Source organism: Rhinolophus sinicus, linkage group LG06 (genome assembly GCF_036562045.2).
Source record: "Rhinolophus sinicus isolate RSC01 linkage group LG06, ASM3656204v1, whole genome shotgun sequence".
Taxonomy (NCBI): domain Eukaryota; kingdom Metazoa; phylum Chordata; class Mammalia; order Chiroptera; family Rhinolophidae; genus Rhinolophus; species Rhinolophus sinicus.
This window is the reverse complement of record NC_133756.1, coordinates 71,064,939-71,078,122: the sequence shown is the minus strand read 5'-3', so window position 1 is coordinate 71,078,122 and position 13,184 is coordinate 71,064,939. Positions and strand designations below refer to the sequence as shown.

Below are 13,184 nucleotides of genomic sequence, written 5' to 3'. Positions count from 1 at the left end.
ATTTATCTGCTTTAATATTGTTTTCTTTCATTAATGGTGGCAGGAGCTAATATCCAAAGTTTAATGAAATGACCACAATATTATTTGCCTCTTTTGCTTTTTACAGCTTATGTACAGTGAGAGCATTACTCCAGGCTATTCTCCAAACAGAGGACATGTTAAAGGTTTACGAATCCAGACTCACCGAGGAGGAAACTGTTTGCCTGGATCTGGATAAAGTGGAGGCTTACCGCTGTGGACTGAAGGTAATGTGAAAGGATGTTAGCAGTGGCCCAGTTTACGGAGAATAATCCAGGACTCGGCTCCTAATTATAAAGCTGCGCTAAGTTTTCATGCGTTTCGAGGACTACCAGATTTCGTTGGCCACACATTGATGTCAATCGTTAATCTCTAGTACACTGTTGTTCAGAGCATGTGAGCAGGAACTATGTGAGAAAGTAATTTGTGGTGAGATTAGTTTGGGGAATGCTTAATTAAACATAGTTAAACTGGTTTCTTCACCACAGGACTTCTCAGAACCGTTAATACAGTAATATATATTACAATTATTCAGGAATGGAATGGAGTGTGATATTTAGCATTTCTCAAACTAATTTGTACATTGAGTCCTGTTGAATGGGGTAGCACAAGGAACGAGATCACTGACTCAAATACTGGAAAATGCAACCAGTAAATATATTTTCTTGAACTGATTGTTAATCACTTTAAAGTACGAATATTCGAAAGGGTTTTATAAAATTTTTGCATTTGGTGACTGTCAGTGTAGCATCAAGTAGGAGATGAGATGAATTTGTACTTTTTCTCTTATGACAGAAAATTAAAAATGACTTGAACTTGAAGAAATCATTGTTGGCCACCATGAAGACAGAACTGCAGAAAGCCCAGCAAATCCACTCCCAGACTTCGCAGCAGTATCAACTGTATGACCTGGATCTGGGCAAGTTCAGTGAAAAAGTCACACAGCTGGGCGATCGCTGGCAAAGAATAGATAAGCAGATAGACTACAGGTATGCCACATTCCTTCTGTACTTTCCTTCCATTTGGTTGTTCCCAAAATAATGTCACTTAAAATAATCACTATAAAAAAATCGTGGTTTTGTTGTGTGTATAAGTTAGGCATAGTAGGTGTTCTATTTACGGACTTCCTGTGGACAGCTTTGTTGGAAATGGAGAGAGAGTACGCCACAGTAGCCAAGCTTGAATCAACCCATGCCAGGTGCCATCTAGGTTCTTAGGGAAATAGCGGAAACCATTGATCAAGCTCTTTTGTGTCCTATAAACTCCTGTTATGACTGTTGGAAGAAGTAGAAGCTTTGAGTGAATGTTCTCTAAAAGTTTATGAAAATTAAATCTTTTACTGCAAATGAAGGTTTAAGAAAAAAAATCTCCAGAATCTTGTTCATGGTTCATTTTACTAGCAGTGCTTTCTAAAAATACCTTTATTGATATAAAATTCACATGTCCTACAATTCACCCATTTAAAATGTACAATTCAGTGGTTTTTATTATTCAGAATTGTGTAACCATCACCACAATCTAAGTTTAGAACGTTTTCATCACCCCAAAAAAGAAACCCTATATCCACTAGCAGTCACTGCTTCCAATCCCCCCAGCCCCAGGCAACCACCAGTCTACTTTCTGTTTCTGTAGATTTGCCTATTCTGGACATATAAATGCATATATGGTTGTCTGTGACTGGCTTTATTCACTTAGCATAATGTTTTCAAGGTTCATAAACGGTGTAGGATGTTTCAGTACTCCATTTCTTTTGATGGCTGAATAACATTCCATGTATAGCTATGACACATTTTGTTTATTCTTTTATCTGTTGATGGATATTTGGGTATGTTTTCATTTCTCTTGGGTACATACCAAATGGACTTGCTGGGTCATATGGTCACTTTGTTAAATACTTTGAGAATGGAAGCAGTGCTTTAACAATTTTAATAATATTATCTGTGTTTTCCCTAGATTATGGGACCTGGAGAAACAAATCAAGCAACTGAGGAATTATCGTGATAACTATCAGGCTTTCTGCAAGTGGCTCTACGATGCCAAACGCCGCCAAGATTCCTTAGAATCCATGAAGTTTGGAGATTCCAACACAGTCATGCGATTTTTGAATGAACAGAAGGTACAAGCCAAGTTGTCATTTCATAGCTGTTTTGAAATTATTTGGGTGTAAGCTGTATTTTCCTCTGGTTTTCAAAGCAGCGCCTGGGTTTGAAATGATAAATACTTAATATTACTAACCCATTTTGTAAATGCTTAAAAAGACTGCCCAGAGGAAAAACCATTGAGGTATTTACAAAGAAATGCAATTATGAACATAGAAATAATGTAATGTTGTATGTAGTAAAGGATCTTTATAAACTGACAGGAAAGGACCAGAAAAGAGTACTGACTAGAAGGTAACTTCTTAGGTAGATAATCAGAGTTGAAGGTCTTCCTTCTCTTTTCTGAATAGAAAAACATGTTCATCTCCTAAGATTTAACTGTGAAAATACGAGGTCAGTGCATGTAGTAATAAACTGAAGGAATAAAATAACAGTGATGAAAGAGGGAAATAACATTTATTTAAAAATATTTATGCACTTTAACATTTGTAAATATTTTATTTTTTATATAGAACTTGCATAGTGAAATTTCTGGCAAACGAGACAAATCAGAAGAAGTACAAAAAATTGCTGAACTTTGTGCAAATTCAATTAAGGTATGCTGGTTTTACAAAGAATGTTGGTATTTCATCCAGAATATTATTAACTGCATTATTTTCTGATTCACTTTCAAGATTATAAACTAATTGAAGATTAGTTTATATGGATTTTATGGATTTTATTTATTCTCTCCTGAATAAACCATAAACATTTGTTATCCATTAACTTGAATTCATCACACATTGGCAATATCTGTGGGAATATCTGTCTGATCTTCATTCTTTAGACTGGTAGTTGTGCAAAATTCTCCAGTTAGCTATAAAGATGTACTGCTTGGCTTAATAATATAATATTAGCTGCTTGGGCATTAGCTGCACATGATAGCCTTTGGGGTTGGTGATTAGAAGTAGAGCTTAATGATTTGAAACTGTGGAATTGTAGCTGTCAGTGACTCCTTTTAAGTTCATTCGGTATGTTTTTCTTAAACTTCATTATTCTGCAGGATTACGAACTCCAGCTGGCCTCGTATACCTCAGGACTGGAAACTCTACTGAACATACCTATCAAGAGGACTATGGTTCAGTCTCCTTCTGGGATGATTCTGCAAGAGGTATACATATCATTACATATCTCTGCGGGCTCACCCTACCTTCTTCCTCTTCTCTATTCCCTGTCCTCTTCCTGTCTTCCCTATAATCCTTGAATTCATCCCTTGTTATAGGGTTCTACTCAAAAAGGTTGAATAGTAGGTTATGTACCTTCTATTCAATATGTGATGCATTTTAGGAAATTATCTGTAGAAGTCTGAATCTGTATGTTAGAGTCTTTGCAGAAATTGGGCTCTGGGTTTAATGACGGAGACTTTTAAAGAGTGGAATATTTAGTGGATGTTTAAAAGATAGCTTCTTCCCAAAGATGTCAGAGAGCATCCATCACCTGTCAGATGGTTTAGGGGGAACACCTTGGATTGATGAGGATGGAATACAATGATTTTAGCCCTCTGTTTTGTTGTACTTCTAGAATTTGGCATTAGCACGCATGGAAGAAGGGAATTCACTCTTTAAATTATAATTTTACTATTTTACTGTTTTAGAAAACAAAATCTCTCAACTTGCATAGGACTGCTTTGGAATGTAATATCTTTTTCCCCCCTTTTGTTCCTTTTCTCCAAGGCTTCAGATATGCATGCTCGGTACATAGAACTACTTACAAGGTCTGGAGACTATTACAGATTCTTAAGTGAGATGCTGAAGAGTTTGGAAGATCTGAAGGTAATTTACTTTATTTCCTTGGTGCATCAAAAAATAAAATGGGATAGAACCTTATTATTCCTGCCTCATTATAACATGGATTTGGACATACTTAACTGATAAAACTCTATTTCCTCTACACAGTTAGTATAATACAGTTTGCTTGTAAGCCCGGGGTTTGTCCCATGCTCTAAATGGATTTAGGTAATATTTGCGTAATTACAGGTAATTTTACTTGCCCCCAAACAGTAATTTCATTCACTGTTTGGTCAAGGAATTATCTTTATATCCTTGTGTTAAATTACGAATAAACATCCTGGACTAGCTGCATTTGAGTTTGTCCTGTGGGGTGATTAATTTATTCCTCATTTCTAATACTTGAATGAAGTTTATATGGAAACTTACTTTATACTTGAAATAAAGGAAACAAGATTTATGAAATTGTAAGCTTTTGATCTTGGAAGAAATTACCTCATTTATAGATGAGGAAGCTGAAACTCAAAGATATATCATTTGTTAAGATCATGCAAGCAGTTGATAGAAGAATTATAAGGAAAATACAGATTTCTTGAATTTTTGTCAAGTAGTTTTTGTCTTATATCACTCTGTGTGTGCTTATATGTGTGGTGTGTGTGCGTGCTCGTGCGTGTGCTTGTGTGTCCGTATGTGCATGTGTGTGCATGCATATGTGTGTAAATAGAAATGAGAATGTACATTGGTCTGGGAGGGGAAAAGTACAACTGCTTCTTTCTTGTGATATGAGGTGTTTTTCTTTCAACGTGTCTCTCATTTCACTCTCACAGCTGAAAAATACCAAGATTGAAGTTTTGGAAGAGGAGCTCAGACTGGCCCGAGATGCCAACTCTGAAAACTGCAATAAAAACAAATTCCTGGATCAGAACCTGCAGAAATACCAGACAGAGTGTTCCCAGTTCAAAGCAAAGCTTGTGAGCCTGGAGGAACTGAAGAGACAAGCTGAGTTGGATGGAAAGGCAGCTAAGCAAAATCTAGACAAGTGCTATAGCCAAATAAAGGAGCTCAACGAGAAGATCACCAGACTTACTTATGAGATTGAAGATGAAAAGAGAAGAAGAAAGACTGTGGAAGACAGATTTGACCAACAGAAAAATGACTATGACCAACTGCAGAAAGCAAGGCAATGTGAAAAGGAGAGCCTTGGCTGGCAAAAAATAGAGTCTGAGAAAGCCATCAAGGAGAAGGAGTTCGAGATAGAAAGGTTGAGGGTTCTTCTGCAGGAGGAGAGCGCCCGGAAGAGAGAATATGAAAATGAGCTGGCAAAGGTAAGAAACCACTATAATGAGGAGATGAGTAATTTAAGGAACAAGTTTGAAACAGAGATTAACATTACGAAGACCACCATCAAGGAGATATCCATGCAAAAAGAGGATGATTCCAAAAATCTTAGAAATCAGCTTGATAGACTGTCAAGGGAAAATCGCGATCTGAAGGATGAAATTGTCAGGCTGAATGACAGCATCCTGCAGACCACTGAGCAGCGAAGGCGAGCTGAGGAAAATGCCCTTCAGCAAAAAGCCTGTGGCTCTGAGATAATGCAAAAGAAGCAGCATCTGGAGCTAGAACTTAAGCAGGTCATCCAGCAGCGCTCTGAGGAGAATGCAAGACACAAGCAGTCCTTGGAGGAGGCTGCAAAGACCATTCAGGACAAAAATAAAGAGATTGAAAGACTTAAGGCTGAGTTTCAGGAGGAGGCCAAGCGCCGCTGGGAATATGAAAATGAACTGGCTAAGGTAAGAAACAATTACGATGAGGAAATCATTAGCTTAAAAAACCAGTTTGAGACAGAGATCAACATCACCAAGACCACCATCCACCAGCTCACCATGCAGAAGGAAGATGACACCAGTAGTTACCGAGCCCAGATAGACAACCTCACCCGAGAAAACAGGAGCCTATCTGAAGAAATAAAGAGGCTGAAGAACACCTTAGTCCAGACCACCGAGAATCTCAGGAAGGTTGAAGAAAATGTCCAGCAGCAGAAGTCCACTGGCTCGGAGTTGTCTCAAAGAAAGCAGCAGCTGGAGATCGAGCTGAGACAGGTCACTCAGATTCGAACAGAAGAGAGCCTTAGGTATAAGCAGTCTCTTGATGATGCTGCCAAGACGATCCAGGATAAAAACAAGGAGATAGAAAGGTTAAAACAACTTGTCGAAACAGAAACAAATGAACGGAAATGCCTGGAAGATGAAAATGCTAAATTACAAAGGGTCCAGTATGACCTGCAGAAAGCAAATAGCAGTGCAACAGAGACGATAAGCAAATTGAAGGTTCAGGAGAAAGAACTAACGCGCTTGAAAATCGACTATGAAAGGATTTCCCAGGAGAGATCCGTGAAGGACCAGGACATCACCAGATTCCAGAATTCTCTGAAAGACTTGCAGTTGCAGAAGCAGAAAGTGGAAGATGAGCTGAACTGGCTGAAGAGGACAGCCTCAGAAGACTCCTCCAAGAGGAAGCAGCTAGAGGAGGAGCTGGAAGGCATGCGGAGGTCTTTGAAAGAGCAAGCGGTAAAAATCACCAGCCTGACCCAGCAGCTGGAGCAGGTGTCCATTGTTAAGAAAAGAAGCGAGGACGAACTTCGGCAGCAGAGAGACGTGTTGGATGGCCACCTGAGGGAGAAGCAGAGGACCCAGGAAGAGCTGAGGAGGCTTTCCTTGGAGGTTGAGGCCGTGAAGCGGCAGTTGCTCCAGGAACAAGAAAATGTCAAACAGGCTCACTTGAGGAATGAGCATTTCCAGAAGGCAATAGAAGATAAAAGCAGATGCTTAAATGAAAGCAAAATAGAAATCGAAAGGCTGCAGTCTCTCACAGAGAACCTGACCAAGGAGCATTTGATGTTGGAGGAAGAACTACGGAACCTGAGGCTGGAATACGATGAGCTCAGACGGGGCCGAAGTGAAGCTGATAGTGATAAAAACACGACTATCTCTGAACTAAGGAGCCAACTGCAGATCAGCAACAACCGAACCCTGGAACTGCAGGGGCTGATTAACGATTTACAGAGAGAGAGGGAAAATTTGAGACAGGAAATTGAGCAATTCCAAAAGCAGGCTTTAGAGGTATTAACAAACATTTGATCACAGCTTTACTGTCTCTCTAATAATTCACCCCATTGCCATCTTACCTGAACTATGCCCTTGCTCCTGATGCTTGCAGAAAGTCTAATTTTTCTTTTCACCGCTGTACTACTATCTGTCATCATCCAGACAACTGCTCTCGAGTAATTTCTATTCTGTTACAGCATCAAATGCCAATCTGTGTATAACCCATGTTTGGCCCTGCTTTCAGAACTTTTAGCATGGGTATAACATCTAAGATCACTTCCTCTGAGTGTTTCACTCTGTTTTCTAGAAGATAGCTCTTAGTGAGCTATTAAAGTTTTCCTAAATAAAAGCCATGTTATAGGCATTTTTCTATGCAATTTTAAAATCACTTTTTCTCTCTTGCTTACATGATTTTTCTGCACGCATTATTCTGTTGTCTTGCTCATGGCCCTTTTTGTTTGGCTTTTATTTTTTTAACCCCTAATTTAAAAATAACTTCTTTGACTTCTGTAGACAGGCAATATTTGTGTGGGGCTGGATATGGGGTGTGTATATATATCCATAGAATTTTATTTCTTTTTAAACATGTTAGTATAGCTGTAACAGGTGAACTGTAAGTATAGCAGGTGTGTAATTACCTGGAACAAAAATCCCCATATTTTTTCAAACCATAATTACTGTTAAGAATAAGACAGGTCTACAACTTCTAGATTTTTAATGGAAAAAAAATAGTAAGTATGAAGCCATTTATCAAAGTGGCAACATATATCTACAGAATTTTTTCATAAACTTGTACTATAACAAAATACTAGTATATCCAGGAAAAAACAGAGAAAGGGAAAGTAAGTAAACAAGTTTTAAAAAGTAGGAAAAGAGGTTAAATTATGGTAGTCATATGATATAATTAAAGCATTTTTTCCCCATTTCTTTCTTTTTAACTTCTAGGCATCAAATAGGATTCATGAATCAAAGAACCAGTGCACGCAGGTGGTGCAGGAAAGAGAGAGCCTTCTGGTGAAAATCAAAGTTCTGGAGCAAGATAAGATCAGGCTGCAGAGGCTGGAGGATGAGCTGAACCGTATGAAAGCAACGATAGAGACAGAAAGTAGGGTGAAACAGCGCCTGGAGTGTGAGAAACAGCAAATCCAGAATGACCTGAATCAGTGGAAAACTCAATATTCCCGCAAGGAAGAGGCTATTAGGAAGATAGAGTCAGAAAGAGAAAAGAGCGAGAGAGAGAAGAACAGCCTTAGGAGTGAGATTGAAAGACTCCAAGCGGAGATCAAGAGAATTGAAGAGAGGTACAGGAGAAAGTTGGAGGACTCTACCAGGGAGACACAGTCACAGTTGGAAACAGAACGCTCCCGACTTCAGAGGGAAATCGACAAACTCAAACAGCGCCCATATGGATCCCATCGGGAGACCCAGACTGAATGTGAGTGGACTGTGGACTCCTCCAAGCTGGTGTTTGATGGACTGAGGAAGAAGGTGACGGCGATGCAGCTCTATGAGTGCCAGTTGATTGACAAAACAACCTTGGACAAACTGTTGAAGGGGAAAAAGTCAGTGGAAGAAGTTGCTTCTGAAATCCAGCCTTTCCTTCGGGGTGCAGGAGCTATCGCTGGAGCTTCTGTTTCTCCTAAGGAAAAGTACTCTTTGGTAGAGGCCAGGAGAAAGAAATTAATCACTCCAGAATCCACAGTCATGCTTCTGGAGGCCCAGGCAGCTACAGGTGGTATAATTGATCCCCATAGGAATGAGAAGCTGACTGTTGACAATGCAATAGCTCGGGACCTCATCGACTTCGATGACCGTGAACAGATATATACAGCAGAAAAAGCTGTCACGGGTTTTAATGACCCATTTTCAGGCAAGACAGTATCTCTTTCAGAAGCCATCAAGAAAAACTTGATTAATAGAGAGACCGGAATGCGTCTGTTGGAAGCCCAGATTGCTTCAGGGGGTGTAGTAGACCCCGTGAACAGTGTCTTTTTGCCAAAAGATACAGCTTTAGCCCGTGGGCTGATTGACAGAGATTTGTATCGGGCCCTAAATGATCCCCGAGATAGTCAGAAAAACTTTGTTGATCCAGTCACTGAAAAGAAGGTCAGTTACATGCAGTTGAGGGAACGGTGCAGAATCGAACCTCACACTGGTCTGCTCTTGCTGTCGGTACAGAAGAGAAGTATGTCCTTCCAAGGAATCAGACAACCTGTGACTGTCACTGAGCTGGTAGATTCTGGTATATTGGGACTATCCACTGTAAATGAACTGGAATCAGGTCGAATTTCTTATGATGAGGTTGGTGAGAGAATTAAGGACTTCCTTCAGGGTTCAAGCTGCATAGCAGGTATATACAATGAGACCACAAAGCAGAAGCTTGGCATTTATGAGGCCATGAAAATTGGCTTAGTCCGACCTGGTACTGCTCTGGAATTGCTGGAAGCCCAAGCAGCTACTGGCTTTATAGTGGATCCTGTTAGCAACTTGAGGTTACCAGTGGAGGAAGCCTATAAAAGAGGCCTGGTGGGTATTGAGTTCAAAGAGAAGCTCCTGTCGGCAGAACGAGCTGTCACTGGGTATAATGATCCTGAAACGGGAAACATCATCTCTTTGTTCCAAGCCATGAACAAGGAACTCATCGAGAAGGGCCATGGCATTCGCTTGTTAGAAGCACAGATTGCCACCGGTGGGATCATCGACCCGAAGGAGAGCCATCGATTGCCAGTGGACATGGCATACAAGAGGGGCTACTTTAATGAGGAACTCAGTGAGATTCTCTCAGATCCAAGTGATGATACAAAAGGATTTTTTGATCCAAACACTGAAGAAAATCTTACCTATCTGCAACTGAAAGAAAGATGCATCAAGGATGAGGAAACGGGGCTCTGTCTATTGCCTCTGAAAGAAAAGAAGAAACAGGTGCAGACATCACAGAAGAATACCCTCAGGAAACGTAGAGTGGTCATTGTTGACCCAGAAACCAACAAGGAGATGTCTGTTCAGGAGGCCTACAAGAAGGGCCTTATAGATTATGAAACCTTCAAAGAACTGTGTGAGCAGGAGTGTGAGTGGGAAGAAATAACCATTACTGGATCTGATGGCTCCACCAGGGTGGTCCTGGTAGACAGGAAGACAGGCAGTCAGTATGATATTCAAGATGCTATTGATAAGGGCCTTGTTGACAAGAAGTTCTTTGATCAATACCGATCTGGCAGCCTCAGCCTCACTCAGTTTGCTGATATGATCTCCTTGAAAAATGGTGTTGGCAGCAGCAGTGGCATGGGTGTCAGTGTCAGTGATGATGTTTTCAGCAACTCCCGACATGAGTCAGTAAGTAAGATTTCTACCATATCCAGTGTCAGGAATTTAACCATCAAGAGCAGCTCTCTGTCTGAATCCCTGGAAGAACTGAGCCCTATTGCAGCCATCTTTGACACAGAAAACCTGGAGAAGATCTCCATTACAGAAGGTATAGAGCGGGGCATTGTGGATAGCATCACTGGTCAGAGGCTTCTGGAAGCTCAGGCTTGCACAGGTGGCATCATCCACCCAACCACAGGTCAGAAGATGTCACTTAAGGATGCGGTCTCCCAGGGCCTGATTGACCAAGATATGGCCACCAGGCTGAAGCCTGCTCAGAAAGCTTTCATTGGCTTTGAAGGTGTGAAGGGAAAGAAGATGTCAGCAGCAGAGGCAGTGAAAGAAAAATGGCTTCCCTATGAGGCAGGTCAGCGCTTCCTGGAGTTCCAGTACCTCACTGGAGGCCTAGTTGACCCGGAAGTGCATGGGAGAATAAGCACGGAAGAAGCCATCAGAAAGGGGTTTATTGACGGCCGAGCATCTCAGAGGCTGCAAGATACCAGCAGCTATGCCAAAATCCTGACCTGCCCCAAAACCAAATTAAAAATATCCTATAAGGATGCTATGAATCGCTCCATGGTGGAAGATATCACCGGCCTACGCCTTCTGGAGGCCGCCTCTGTTTCATCCAAGGGCTTGCCTAGCCCTTATAATATGTCTTCTGCCCCTGGCTCCCGTTCGGGCTCCCGCTCCGGGTCTCGCTCTGGTTCGCGCAGTGGGTCCCGGAGAGGAAGCTTTGATGCAACAGGGAATTCTTCCTACACTTACTCCTCCTACTCCTTTAGCAGTAGCTCTATTGGGCACTAGTAGTCAATTGGAAATTGTTGCTATACCTTCATTTACATGAATTTTTACTTTATTAAGTAATAAAGAAAATCTAGTGCTTGCAGTACAGTGATAGAATTTTCTATGCTTAAGCAAACATAGTTATGGTTGAAACCAAATAGTAAAGGCTTTTCTGGCCTTTTATCTTCTTAGCTCATCTTAACTAATATAATACACTGGATGTAGTGTATGTGAAGTGGTAATCAGTTGTAAGGATAACACAAATTGGATTTAGAATTTGTTTCTTCTGTGTTTAGATTTTTGATCCATTTTTCTTGAACTTATTGTTGGCCTATAATACAGATTTCTGTTCTTGGGGATGAAAATTAAATTGATCATTGATATTTTAGTCATCATTCTGTTTCTTATCTAAGTATTTCCATTTTCTATATTAGGAGAAAATTACACCTCTAGCCCTCATCTCCCCCAAAACTGACCCAAACCTAAGCATTTTGGAATGAGTCTCCTTTAGTTTTAGAATGTGGATTGTATGACCCATATACTCCCATGTATCTCTTTGGTTTGGTATTAATTTGACTGTATGTGCATAATAACCATCTTTGCTTTTCTTTGGTCAAAGTTCTGTTTATTTTGCTTGTCATTTTCGATATACTTTAAAAACGTGTCTAATGAAGTTGGCTCTTCTGGCAATAAACTTTTAGACTTTTGAATTTTTGTGTTTTGATTTAATGGCATGTTTATATACACAAGGGCATTTAGCAGCAGCTTTTTGATTATTGTAAAATATGTCTAAAACCACCTGTTTATAAATACATATGAAGAAAGGCCATTTACAAACTATTTTAGTTCTGAATTCTTGTTAGAATTTGGTCTTTGAAGTTAGTTTTTTCTACATTTCTTGAGTGCCTGTTGTATACCAGGTAGAGTCATTGGAAAGAAGCCTGTCTAAAGAGGCCAGGCTAGAGGTCAATACCCAGTTCTAGTTTATTCTGGACAGTGAGTACCAAGTAGCATGGGCACAAATCATCATAATATTTAAAAAACAACATATTTAAAAAAAACATTTTGGGTATACTCAAAATACATGGTATTTCATTTTGTCCCCTATAAGAATTGCCCTTGAATCTATGAATATAGTTCCTGAAGAGTTCTTGGCTCCCTGCCCAAGGACTAGGAGATACAAGACTATTCTTTGGATCAAAGAGAAACTTGGAATTCAGACACTTGTCATTAGTTAACATGACTACTGAATACTTATTTTGCATCTAGTATTGGGCTAAGTGTTATGAGGATTCAATAGAATGTAGATGCCTCTTGACTTTAGGCCTTTGCAGTCTAGATGGGCAGAAGACCTAAAGCAATCAGTGGGACAACTTGCATATGTCAGTATAAATTAATAGTCAAATTTTATAGATAGAAAACAGGAAAACGAAAGGCTAATTGTGTAGAACAAAAAAGATCATACTTAAGATAATACTTAAATTATTAGGGCTTTTGGTACTTAGGGTGAAAACCGCATTCGTGTCTTAACTCTTCTTGCTCCTCTTCCGATCTGGAGGACTTGTAATTAATTTCATTCACTAAATATTGAGTTTTTCTCAATGCCAGGCATTATGCCAGAAGCTGTGGATCCTGTGGTAGGAATACGTGGTGCAAAAATAGCCCTTGTAATATAAAAGGAAGAAAAACAATATGTGATAAATGTGTTGGGGAAAATGAAGGAGGTTCCTTATGGTAGAGCTAGGATGATGCTGTGTTACCGTGTTTCCCCGAAAATAAGACCTAGCCAGACAATCAGCTCTAATGCGTCTTTTGGAGTAAAATTAATATAAGACCGGGTCTTACGTTAGACCCGGTCTTATTTTACTATAAGTACAATTAAAAAAAATAAATAGAAAGTAAAATTTAAAATTACTTTATAGTAAAATAAGACCGGGTCTTATATTAATTTTTGCTCCAAAAGACACATTAGAGCTGATTGTCCGGCTAGGTCTGATTTTCAGGGAAACATGGTAGCGCTGGCTGCCATAAGATAGCTCAGACTG

The 13,184-nt window shown here is 39.9% G+C and overlaps 1 protein-coding gene across 3 annotated transcripts in view; it reads left to right on the top strand.

The window, feature by feature from the left end:
* Positions 1–11,849, top strand: part of DSP (desmoplakin) — a 41,180-nt gene extending 29,331 nt beyond the window's left edge. Inside the window, exons 17-24 of one of the 3 annotated variants that reach the window (XM_019745418.2) lie at positions 107–245; positions 814–1,007; positions 1,972–2,134; positions 2,630–2,713; positions 3,160–3,267; positions 3,830–3,928; positions 4,711–5,208; positions 7,936–11,849. In XM_019745418.2, coding sequence (XP_019600977.2) covers positions 107–245; positions 814–1,007; positions 1,972–2,134; positions 2,630–2,713; positions 3,160–3,267; positions 3,830–3,928; positions 4,711–5,208; positions 7,936–11,160 — 4,510 coding nt within the window. In that variant the 3' untranslated portion in view covers positions 11,161–11,849. Of the gene's footprint in view, positions 1–106; positions 246–813; positions 1,008–1,971; positions 2,135–2,629; positions 2,714–3,159; positions 3,268–3,829; positions 3,929–4,710; positions 7,006–7,935 lie in introns of all 3 variants that reach the window. The other 2 variants (XM_074335259.1, XM_019745417.2) reach the window with 2 other exon arrangements.
* Positions 11,850–13,184: the final 1,335 nt, after the last annotated feature.